The sequence below is a fragment of the Harmonia axyridis genome, chromosome 2 (genome assembly GCF_914767665.1).
Source record: "Harmonia axyridis chromosome 2, icHarAxyr1.1, whole genome shotgun sequence".
Taxonomy (NCBI): Eukaryota; Metazoa; Arthropoda; class Insecta; order Coleoptera; family Coccinellidae; genus Harmonia; species Harmonia axyridis.
The window spans coordinates 5,620,254-5,633,321 of NC_059502.1; the positions used below are offsets into that span (position 1 = coordinate 5,620,254).

General features: G+C 30.8%; 2 protein-coding genes across 11 annotated transcripts; one reads left to right on the top strand and one right to left on the bottom strand.

The window, feature by feature from the left end:
- The first annotated feature begins 243 nt into the window (after positions 1–243).
- Positions 244–1,712, top strand: LOC123672511. 4 transcript variants are annotated; one of them, XM_045606626.1, is made up of 3 exons: positions 244–1,081; positions 1,127–1,217; positions 1,309–1,712. In XM_045606626.1, the coding sequence occupies exons 2-3, from the start codon at positions 1,199–1,201 to the stop codon at positions 1,695–1,697; spliced, it is 408 nt and encodes a 135-aa protein (XP_045462582.1). In that variant the 5' UTR covers positions 244–1,081; positions 1,127–1,198; the 3' UTR covers positions 1,698–1,712. The 4 variants fall into 4 exon arrangements, with proteins under 4 accessions (XP_045462582.1, XP_045462583.1, XP_045462580.1 ...); XM_045606627.1 differs by having other exon boundaries at positions 244–1,047; XM_045606625.1 differs by having other exon boundaries at positions 246–1,081; positions 1,133–1,217.
- A 381-nt stretch (positions 1,713–2,093) lies between these two features.
- On the bottom strand, positions 2,094–12,574 carry LOC123672512 (zinc finger Y-chromosomal protein-like). Of its 7 annotated transcripts, XR_006746318.1 has the most exons (5): positions 12,254–12,566; positions 9,446–11,635; positions 9,215–9,301; positions 8,925–9,132; positions 5,989–8,086 (listed from the first exon to the last, which is right to left on the bottom strand). XR_006746318.1 is itself a non-coding variant. In XM_045606629.1 (3 exons), the coding sequence occupies exons 2-3, from the start codon at positions 9,241–9,243 to the stop codon at positions 6,622–6,624; spliced, it is 1,494 nt and encodes a 497-aa protein (XP_045462585.1). In that variant the 5' UTR covers positions 9,244–9,301; positions 9,446–11,632; the 3' UTR covers positions 5,989–6,621. The 7 variants fall into 7 exon arrangements, 4 of the variants coding, with proteins under 4 accessions (XP_045462586.1, XP_045462587.1, XP_045462585.1 ...); XR_006746320.1 differs by lacking the exon at positions 8,925–9,132 and having other exon boundaries at positions 12,254–12,574; XR_006746319.1 differs by lacking the exons at positions 8,925–9,132; positions 9,215–9,301.
- Between the last annotated feature and the right edge of the window lie 494 nt (positions 12,575–13,068).

The window sequence follows — 13,068 nt, forward strand, 5'->3', positions numbered from 1 at the left end:
GTCTCTCTTCATTCCAGCGTTGCCAACCGTACGGTAATTACCGTATTTGTACGGTAAATTGATGCCAAATACGGTATACGGTCCGAAGGGGCTACCGTACGCCAAAATACGGTAATTTCGTAATTTCAATTGCGATTTTTTTTTTTGAGCTCATTGTAATAGTGGCTTTTGAAATTGTAATGTATCGATAAAAAGAAGTTTTATTTCTGTGTAATAGCACAACATTCTATGTTCATGTAAAATAACAACCTGTAAAAATCATCTCAATTATAATTTACCGAAAATATCAAATTTGAATCAAAATTTTCAGTCAAATAAGGTAGTACTGCCGTATTTGCATAAAATGATGGAGGAAGCTTATAGAAATGTTCTATTATGCTACATGGAAAGACAATACGTAACAAAAACTACAATATCTGAAATAGATCCGTCTAACAAAACTTGGTTTTTACCAAAGAAAAATGTTTATGTTGGCATAGATGTAATGAATGAAATTTCTAAGCCCATTATTTCAGAAATGCCTCAGTTATTAGAAATGTTTTTTGAAAGATGCCAGCTTTTCTACTCATGTCTCTGTGTAGAAATTAGAAAATGGTATGATTTCGACAATTTTATTTTGCCAAAATTGCAGATATTTGTGCCTAAAAATGCAGTTTCTTCAGATATACCAGCAGTTCCCATCATTAGCTCATTTGCTCCAAAATATGACACGTTTTTATGACAGTAGTGAAGGTCAACTAATCGATGAACAGTGGAGGTTGCTGCCAGATTACCGTTTTACTGCTGATGAAGAAAAAAAAATAGACATCAACGAGGACATTGACATATTCTGGGGAAAACTCCAAAAATATACAAATGAAATGGGTGTATTTGAATTCCAGAAATTGTCACAGTTCGTACTGAATATATTATCCCTTCCACACTCAAATGCTGAATGCGAAAGAGTCTTCAGTAAAATAAACTTGGTTAAAACAAAATCAAGAAATAAGTTAATAACTAATACAATCAATGGTTGTTTATTAACGTCTCAGTGTGTGAAAAAAGATGGTAACTGCGTAGATTTTACACCTACTCAGAATATGTATGCAAGAATGAACAAAATTGATATGTATTCTAATTCTTCTAGTTCTAGTATCGAAGTTGATGAAGATGAATTTGTCATAGACGGTTGAAATATAAATTTTTGAAAAGAGGACACATGAATGCAAATCATATTTGTAAGTCTAGTTACTTGAAGTTGTTGAATGAAATTATCAATTCAAATTAGTGTTAAATGCAATAAGATGAAATTGTTTTTCTTTTTTCTAGATGTTACAATGGAATCAGAAGGTTTTACAGAAGCAAGTAGCAGTTCGGCCACCCCCAAACGTAGTGGTAGTAAGCTGAGCCCCTTAACCAACCAGAGAATTGAAAGAATGAAGGCTAAAATCAATTCTTTGAAGTGCAAAATATTTAGGCGTAAAGTTCCCAACTGTTTTTGCAAAGGAAGACCCATCGAGGCTACCAATAGAACAAATATCTCAAGATTGATATGTGAATCAAAACGATACCTTTCCAAAGATGCTCATATTATTTTTGCTAATGAGTTGAAAGCAAACTTTGTTAATAAATTCAACAGAAGATATGATGATGACTTGAAAGAAATGTGTTTGTTAAGTGAATACAAAAAATCAAAAACTAAGAAATCTATGCAATGAATAATGATTCACATATAAGATTACTTATATATTACTTATTTTTATGTATATATTCTTCTGTACATTTTATTATGTTTATTCAATTGAATTATAAATTCCACTAATTTGACAAAGCATTTTTTCTTTCTCTCCCTAATCTTTGATTTAGGGCTTAGTTAAATTTTGACAAGTTTAAATTACAATTTGTAGGTTAGGTATGGCCATAGAATAGAAAGAATTGTTTATCTCTTTCTCTATGTACTTCTGTGGTTCTGTGTACGGTAAAAGTGTCCCAAATACGGTAATTTCTTGTCCCTGATACGGTAATCTCAAGATTTTGGGTTGGCAACGCTGTATGGAACATAAACCTAATATCAATTTGATATGTGTATTGGCCTCAAATCATTGAAAAAAAAATTCTGCATTCAAATTCATTTATTTCTGATACAATCAATCTTTGTATTAAAATTTACAAATTTTCGATAAACAAATGCTGCGCATTCTTGCATAGTTAAACACTCAAGGAAAATTTCATCCTTCTTGTATCTTTTTACATCTTTGCATTTCGTCGGCCCTCCTAAAAATTAACTGAAAAATTCGTATTTTCTTCAAAAGATCTGTGGTTCAGGAGATTATTATAGACTAGCAAAAATTGTTTATTTTAAAGCCACATAGCTAGATTTTCTAATTATACTAATTAGTCCGAGGAATTTTATATTGATAACCCATGAAGGTTTAAATAAATATATTTATCAAAAAAAGCTTATCAAATTATATTAATTTATGATAAAATGATTTCTTTTCTATAGCATAGACCCAACTTTAATTCGAAAACGATGGATTATAGCGTCTGTGTAATGAATAAATTTGTTGGTGTGCAGACAAATTTTCAAATTTTTCAGAGGTTACTTGTTCAAGTCCCGCTCGAGGAGCTACTTTTTCCAGAATTGAAAATGTTCATAAATATCCAAGCAACAGGATGCAAATTCCTATTTTATAGGAAACTATATATTGTTGAATAGAAAGATAGTGATAAGAAAGTTTGATGTGCTACCTGTTTTCTTATCTCAACGAAGATATGTCTTTTGTAGTTCATTTTCAAATATGTAGAATAATCAAACATAAGACAATAATATTCCTGCTATTGTTAATAAACTGAATTTATAAGTTGTTTGAGATTCATTTTCTGGTTTGCAGCATAATCAAACAGGTCACACTAATGTTCCTTTAACTTTGAATGTACAGATTTTATATGTTGATTGAGATTTCCTTTTTGATTTGCAGCATAATTACATAGGTGACATTTATGTTCCTTCAAATTGAAATGCACTGAAGCTACATGACTTTTGAGATGATTTTTCCGATTTGTAGTAAAATCACACATATGACACTTATTTGCCTTCAAATTTAAGTGAACACAATTGATATGTTCATTGAGATATGCTTTTCGATTTGTAGCATAATCACACAGGTGACACTTGTGTTCCTTCAATTTTAAATGAACTGAATTTATATGTATATCTAGATACACTTTCCGATTTGCAGCATAATCACATAAGTCACACTTATATTCCTTCAAATTAAAATGGACTGAAATTACATGAGTTTTGAGATGATTTTTCTGATTTGTTGTAAAATCACATATGTGGCACTTATGTGTCTTCAAATTTAAGTGAACACACTTCATATGTCGATTAAGATGCACTTTCTGATTTGTAGCATATTCACACAGGTAACACTGGTGTTCCTTCAATTTTAAATGAACTGAATTTATATGCATTTTGATCATCATTTTTCGATTTGCAGAAAAATCACAAATGTGACACTTATGTCCCTTCAAATTTAAATGGACTGAATTTATATGTTTATTGAGATGCCCTTTCTCATTAGTAGCAAAATCACACAGGTGGCACTTATGTTCCTTCAAATTGAAATGAACTGAATTTATATGTCTTAAGAGGTGCCCCTTAGTATTCGTAGCAAAATCACACAGGTGACACTCATGTTCCTTCAATTTTAAATGAACTGAATTTATATGTTGTTTGAGATCGCATTTACGATTTGTAGCATAATCACATTGGTGACACTTATATTGCTTTATATTTGATTGAGAGGATTCTCTATGAATTTTCAGTAACTCTTTGGCTCTCAAAGAATCATCATGAAAACGATTATATTTGGATGGATGCTTCAAGTCATTTTCATCATTGTTTTCCAAGTATACTGCCCTCTCATGAACTCCATTCTCATCAATAAATTGTTCGTAAATATCAACATCTTCAATTTTTTCTAAATGAGACTTGAAGTCATCATTAAAATCTGAACATCCAATCGTCCTGAAACATATGATACCATGATAATGTCGATATAATTCCATTCAATTATAGTATTAATATTGATGTTGGCGCCACGCAATTTGAGTTGAGTAAATAGTATTTAAATTTATTAAAACACAAAATTGCAAAATTCATGAAGAAATCTTTTATCCTTTTCTACAAAAGAAAGTTAGAATACCTTCATATATATTTACACTCGATTTTTAATATTAATAGAAAGACAAAAAAGTAATTGACAAGTTTAGAAGCAAGAGATTTGCTGATATAAGCAAAAAACATGATTTATTTCATCGCATATTTCCTGCTCACTAGTGGTCAACTTGCCTAGAAAAATAATACTATCTGGGACACAACTTAGTTAGGACCAGAGATAAATTATTAGAGTATTCAAAACGAAATGTTATTATTGCACGTTGAAGAATGCACTTTTTTCCGGTCGATGATATTAATTTAAATATATCTAAGCTATCTGAATAACTGAATGATTATAAGCTACAATCCTCAATTAAAGGAGTAAGTGTAAGAGTTCATGGTAAAGATTAAAGAAATTACAGGCACCATCTTCAGATAACTCTCGAGTCCAAGAAAACATGTTCTCACTTTTATATCAATGTCATATTAACAATATTATATACAATTAAGGTACTTACTTATCAATTTCATTCGCCTCCATTTTCATTTCTAATCTACACGTATTTTTTGTATAAGGATACTCCTTCTATCTATCTACATCCTTGTACAATATAAAGGAATGAGAAAAAAGATGTTTTAATCTTCGCGAATTCAAACTTAACAAATTGGAATAAACGTGTATTCAGTTAAGAAATTTTAAATCTTCAGTAGTCTGTGACAAAACTTTTTCTCCGATTCTTTCGAGAATAAATTATTTATGGAATAAATTCCTAACCTAATTTTTACGTCACAACACTATTCATTAGGGATGTGCAAAAAGTATCTATCCAAGAAAAAGTATCGGATATTCTACTGAAATTCGAGTATCGGATACTCGATTCTAAAAACCACAGAACACTAAAAACTATGGATACCACAGAATACTAAATATATGGATACCTCAGAGATGGATACTAATAGCGTATTCGACTGGCTGCACCAGTGCGAATTAATTCGAATTTTTGTAGTGCTTATTAATGTTCTAAGGTAACAGCGGACTTTTAGATCAAACGCAAGATTCTGAACTAACTCTACCTATATTTTTTCAATACTTAAATGCTCTTTCAAATGATTTCACAGTACCTAAGTGAATAATCAACATTCATTTTATTAACATTTAGGTAACTCTCAGAGTTTTTATTTATTTTTTTTCATTTTCAAACTAACCTATACCAAAAAATGAAACTTCTCTCTTGAAATCACTTCCTCGTGTTTTTATGAATTATTAAACGTTATCCCAATTTTGAACTAAAAAAAAATATATCAATAAATCGCTGAATTCGGAAATCCTTTGTAATATATTAGTCTTCGGATCCGGAGAATGTAGAGCATCTATAGGTTCAATGATGGAAACGACAATAATATGAAATCAGCATGTGGACATGATTGCTCACATTGCTAGTGAGAATATTGAATCATCTCAAGCTGTGCATGAACAAAATATCGATGGAAAATATATATTTATATGATTAATTCTAGACAGTGTTCAGTTATTTGGCATTAATATAATCCAATAATTCATTATTCTACCTCAACAGACTGTAAAAGTTCAAAGTAAACTATTGATTATCGCAATTCTATTCAATTATCTATTTGGCCAAAGAATATAATTATTATTCTTATGAATGTACAAAACCAAAAAAATTACTCCTATAATGCATTGAATTTTCCTAGGTTCGCAATAAAAATAAACTAATGAAAAAAATTAGTTCTTCAAAAACTAAACAAGACAGTCATTAAATTAAAACATGATTTGGGGGGCTGATATGGAATATTTATAGATTATATAAGATAAAAGCCAATTATAATATTGAATAATTTATTATTATACGCCAAGCTTTACGGTTTGGATCACATTTCCAGAATTATACTATTTTGTTTGTTGAAATTCAAATGGACCGTATCTGAATGCTGTCTCTAGTTCAAATGAAAAAAATTTATTTGTTGAGATCCCACCTACATTTTGTATTACAATCACATAGGTGACACTTGTGTTCATTCAAGTTTAAATTAACTGAATTTATGTGTTGTTTGAGATCCCATTTATGATTTGTAGCAAAATCACACAAATGAAACTTATGGCTCTTCAAATTGAAATCAACTAAATCTATATGTTGTTTGAATTTCACTTTACGATTTGTAGCAAAATCACACAGTAGATACTTATGTTTATTCAATTTTGAATGAATGAATCTATATGTAGTTTGAGATCCTATTTACTTTTTATAAAATGAGCACACTGTTGACACTTGAGTTCATTAAATTTTAAATTAACTGAATCTATATCTCATTTACCATCCCATTTACGATTTGTAGCATAATCACAAAGGTGACACTTATGTTGCTTCAAATTGAAATGGAGTGTGTTGACATGTGGTTTGAGTAACAGAACATTTGAGATGATTTTTTCCGATTAGTAGTGAACTCAATTGATATGTTCATTGAGATACGCTCGAATGAACTGTGTTGGTATGTTGTTTAAGACACGATTTCCAATTTGTACTAAAATCACACAGGTGACATTTATGTTCTTTCAAATTTAAATGGACTGAATCTATATGTTGTTTGAGACTCTTCTTCAGACTTGAAGCATAATCACACATGTGACAATTGTGTTCCTTCAATTTTAAATGAACAGAATTTATATGTATTTTGAGATTTCCTTTCAGACTAGTAGCATAATCACACAGGTGACACTTATGTTCCTTCAAATTGATATGGACTGAATTTATATGTTGTTTGAGATACCCCTTACTATTTGTAGTAAAATCACACAGGTGACACTTATGTTCCTTCAAATTGATATGAACTGAATTTATATGTTGTTTGAGAGTAGATTTCTGGTTTGCAGCATAATCACACAGGTGACACTTATATTCATTCAATTTTAAGTGAACTGAATCTAAATGTTGTTTGAGATCACGTTTCGAATTTGTAGCAAAAAGACACAGGTCACACTTATGTTCCTTCAATTTTAAATGGACTGAATCAATATGTTGTTTGAGATTCCCTTTACGATATGCAACAAAATCACACAGGTGACACTTATATTCATTCAATTTTAAATGAACTGAATCCATATGTTGTTTGAGACTCATTTTATGATTTGAAACAAAATCACATGAATTACACTTATATTCATTCAATTTTAAATGAACTGAATCTATATGTTGTTTGAGACTCCATTTACGATTTGAAGCAAAATCACACAAGTGACATTTATGTTCCTTTAAATTGAAATGAAGTGAATCTATATGTATTTTGAGAAACTCTTTACGACTTGTAGCATAATCACACAGGTGACACTTATGTCCCTTCAAATTTAAATGGACTGAATTTATATGTTTATTGAGATGCCCTTTCTCATTAGTAGCAAAATCACACAGGTGACACTTATGTTCCTTCAAATTGAAATGAACTGCATTTATATGTCTCAAGAGGTGCGCCTTAGTATTCGTAGCAAAATCACACAGGTGACACTCATGTTCCTTCAATTTTAAATGAACTGAATTTATATGATGTTGGAGATGCCATTTACGATTTGCAGCAAAATCACACAGGTGACACTTATGTTCCTTCAATTTCAAATGAACAGAATTTTGATGTTGTTCAGGAAGATTTTTCTGGTTTGTTTCAAACTCAAACAAGTGACACTTATGTTTTTCTGAATTTATATGATAAGATTCTTCAAGAAATTGTGGTGATTCTTCTGTTTTTGAAGATTCATCATGAAAATCATTGTGTTTAAATGAATGTCCCAAATTAGTTTCATCAACATTTTTCAGGTATATTGTTCTCTCATGAACTCCATTCTCATCAATAAATTGTTCGGATATATCAACATCTTCTGTTTTTTCTACATGAGTTTTGAAGTTTTCTCCAAATTCTGACTTCTTGATATTTCTGAAACAAATGAAAACCATGATAATGTTTATTTAATTTCATTCAATGATAATATTGATTTGGGAGTCATGCAATTTGAATTATGTATATCAGGATCAATAGAATCGAATATAACTTGGTCATATATGAATAAAGATATTTATGCTCTTCTACAAAAATGTTGTAATATTCTCACCAAACTTTCATAAATAATACCGATACTTTGATTAAACTGATTTTTCTCTTGTATTAAGGTACTGGTAAAAATTTAATTCTAAAACTGAAAGTAAAAAGAAAAATTCCAATGAATGAAATCTTTAATATTTGTGAGAATGGCTCCTAGAGGTCAAATGAATGGAGCTTTAATTCATCTCTCATAAATATTGTAAAATAAATCCAAAATAGTTCGGAATATTATCAAGGCTTGTCTTTAATTTTTACTACTATGGTAAGCATCATCAGAGGTTTCTAGGTTGTAGATTGTAACTGGATGCTCGATTTCTCTGATCTGTATCTAGATGCCGTATTTATTCTTTCTAGTGAAGCTGTTTGAATCTCTGGTTCTGATTATTTCAATTTTAATTGTTTAATGGTATTTCATTTGTTTGTACTGAACACGTAGAAATCATAGTTTAATAAAAAGAATTGCTGTCTCAATATGAACTAGAATAAGAAACATATTAATAAATATATGACGAGATACCATAACACGTTGACAATTGAAGTTAAATTATTGCACTTGGGTAAATTCATAACAGAAGCCTTCCAATCAGCTTTTACTAGGCATCATGTCAGTTGCTTCTTCATTTTTCAACAAGAAACATGTGCGTCAACATATTAATAAGATATATCCAGATACCTTAACACGTTGACAATTGAAGTTAAATAATTGCACTTGGGTAAATTAAAAACAGAAGCCTTCCAATCAGCTTTTATTAGGCATCGATTCAGTTGCTTCTTTATTTTTCAAATTTGAGGCACTATTTGTTAAACATTCATTTATTCTGTGACAAGGAGATTATGCATTCACATTCACCACCTCAAGAATTTATTTTCACATTAGGTACCTCCAAGTTGAAATATTATTCATTAGGTACCTCCAAGTTGAAATATTATTCTTATTGAATTATATACAATTAAGGTACTTACATATCAATTTCATTTGCCTCCACTTTCATTTTGAAAAAAATACGTATAAATAATACTACTTCTATGTATGTCGCATTATTAGAAATCCTAAAATATAAAATATATTTGAATGAATAAGTGAACGATTTTGGGTGAATGTTAAAAATATTCAACTATAGAAATGGAAATGAATGAATACTCCATCAAAAACCTCCATTCTTTTAAAAAATTAAGTGTGAGAATAAAACTTACTATTTTGCAAACTCTTTCTTGAATTCGATGTATGAAGTGATTTTATTTTCAAACATATGCAAGAAATTGGATTATTTCTTAGAATATAGGGCTGGTTTATGCACCACTCCTAAAAATTAAACTAAGAACTTTCGCCATTTTGTCGAACATTGTTTTTCACGCCCCCTGCTGGATAAGTAGAACAAATAAGTGATTCTGGCAGTATAGTAGGAATCTGTTGTTAATATGATGTGTGGTTGGACTTGTGGTAATTTTTTGAAATCCAAGTCGATACAAATATCAATAATTTTTTCATTTCCAATACCTAGGGAAGGTATTGGCACCTAAGAAATAGCTGGGACATTTTTTACTTTTTATATTTACAATTTCTCTGATGAATATTTTCAGCATACTTGAAATATTCAAAACAACTTTTATACAAATATATTTGCCATTGGCTGAAGGACTCAGGTCGATGGCCACAAATACATTTATTATTATTATTTGCCATGCCTTTCATTACATTATTCAATTGTTTAGTAAAAAAATGAATGATTAGATGTGAAATTTGTCACTAGATTCGGCTGATGGGTTAACAAACCTGAGCGTGGCCTCTTTGCCTTATTCATGTTTGCATTGAAAAGAACTGCCATTCAAGGAATTAAACAAATTAGCATTTTGCACCATTTGCCTAAGATACAAATTTATTTTGAGGTGGCATCATTCCTTTTAAAATGTTAGGGGAGGACTTGAAGATATAAAACATTTTTATTTCATCATTACATTGACATAAAATTATATCTCAATCGTTGAATGTCAATTGGAAAGTTCGTTGACGAGTGAGTTTTCGCGATCATTGGTGCGAGTCTCTTATTTTGTGGAATGTTATCTTATTATCTCACAAACATATGGACCTCCAAATCATCGTGTTTGGTACCATGGAGCATTTGCTATCATTGGCAAGGTCTTAGATTGAAACGTCTGGGGGATTTTCGTATTTGATGATTTGCTGCATCCTCAGAGCTCTATTTCCTATGTCCAAATTGGTCTGAATATGCTTTTATAGATTAAGACTTTGTTTTCTATGGTTAAAGTTGATTTTCTATTCAACAGCCATAGTAGTATGTCTTTTATGATCCATTTTCAAATAAATAAGTAGCATAATCACACAGGAGAAAATAATGTTCCTGCTATTGTTAATGAACTGAATTTATGAGTTGTTACAGATTCATTTTCTGGTTTGAAGCATAATCACACAGGTCACACTAATGTTCCTTTAAATTTGAATGAACAGATTTTATATGGCGATTGAGATTCCCTTTTTGATTTGCAGCAAAATTACATAGGTGACATTTATGTGCCTTCAAACAGAAATGGGCTGAAGTTAAATGACTTTTGAGAGTATATTTCCGATTTGTAGCAAAATCACACAGATGACATTTATGTTCATACAATTCTAAATGAACTGATTTTATATGTATTTTGAGAGTATATCTCCGATTTGCAGCATAATCACAAAGATGACATTTATGTTCCTTCAAATTGAAATGGACCGAAATTACATGAGTTTTGAGATGACTTTTCAGATTTGTAGTAAAATCGCACAGGTGACACTTATGCGCCTTCAAATTTAAGTGAACACAATTCAAATGTCGTTCGAGATGCACTTTCTGATTGGTAGCATAATCACACAGGTGACACTTATGTTCCTTCAAATTGAAATGGACCGAAGTCACATGACTTTTGAGTTGATATTTCAGATTTGTAGTAAAATCACACATGTGACACTTTTGTGCCTTTATATTCAAGTGAACACAATTCATATGTCGAATGAGAGACCTTTTCTGATTTGTAGCATAATCACACAGGTGACACTTATGTTCCTTCAAATTGATATGGACTGAATTTATATGTCGTTTTAGAGTTGATTTCTGATTTGTAGCACAATCACATAGGTGACACTTATGTTGCTTTATATTGGAATCAGAAAATTCTCTATGAATTTTGAGTGATTCTTTTGCTCTCAAAGAATCATTATGAGAACTGTTATATTTGGATGGATGCTTCAAGTCATTTTCATTAATATTTTCCAAGTATACTGTCCTCTCATGAATTCCATTCTCATCTATAAATTGTTCAGAAATATCTACATCTTCCATTTTTCCTAAATAAGTCTTAAAGTCATCTTCAAACTCTGAACACCCAATCGTCCTGAAACAAATGATACCATGATAATGTTAATAAATGTCATTCGATTATAATATTGATATTGTATTGTTGTGGGCGCCGCGCAATTTGAATTCAATACATATGTATTTGAATCTATTTAAACGCAAAATTGGAAAATTCATGAAGGAATCTTTCATACATACATAGACATCAAATATGTAGGCCTATGATTATTTGAGTCATGTCGGTCTCTGTCTTTATAATGGCTGTTAATTAACTGATATAAGAACCAAAAATCACCAAAATAATAAAGTGAAACTTACAAAAAAAAATGGACTGGAAATGCAGAAAAAGATAAGGGCAAGAAGTCGGACAACTTCAAAAGACGTTTTAAGCATTTGAAAATATATAAATATGTTTTCAGCACCTAACTTCTTCAAAAGGCATTGACAAATTCAGAAGCAAGTGATATGCTGATATCAGCAAAAAATTGATTTATTTCATCACATATCTCTCGCTCACCAGTGGTTAATTAAGTGCAAGTGGGAATGGTAGAGATAAACGAAATTACTAACATCATCTTCAGATGACTCTCGAGTCCAAGAAAACATGTTCTCACTATTATATTAATATTTACCTATTCACCATTAAGGTACTTACATATCAATTTCATTTGCCTCCATTTTCATTTCGAATCTACACGTATAAGGATACTCCTTCATGAACCTACATCAACCTACATAATGGAATGATCAAATTATCCATATTTAATAATCTCTGTCCATTCAAATGTGAATAAATGAGTATTCAGTTAAGAAATTTGAAATCTTCAGTAGCCGGCGACGAAATTTTTTCACCGTTTCTTTCGAGAATACATTCTTTGGAATAAATTTCCTAACCTAATTCTTACGTCACAAAACTGGTCAGCACAGATATCTACTTATCTATGCAGATTACGGTTATCCGTTACACAGGAACTATAGTTCCTATACTGTGGTCGTCACTGTAGTATATAAAGTCACTGTAACAGTGGTGACACGCACCTGACTGGAAAGTACTTATGGTAGCTAAGCGCTACCATAGTATAATCACAGATTACTACAGATGTTTCACTCTATGCATTTACAAAGGAAATCGTCACCGGCGTTTCGTTGACCTCGAATTCGCTCTACTCGTATTTATGAATGAGTTCGGGGTGATTCGGGGTGACCAATCAGAGAGCTAGATTGATTCTTTCGACTAATCGCAGCGATAGTTCAATTTGAATCGTGGATTTTGCGTTCGCTTAGGTTATGTTATTGAAAATGACGGTTCTAAGAAAATAAATTTTATTTTGTTCTTGCTTGATTTAAAATATTAATCGCAAATATTTCTACATTCAAATATTTCTCTCAATGTAGGATCGCTGCTCGAGCTCTCCTTGCAATCATAGTCTGCCGTAAACAGTCATTCATCAGTAAGACGAAAAAGATTTT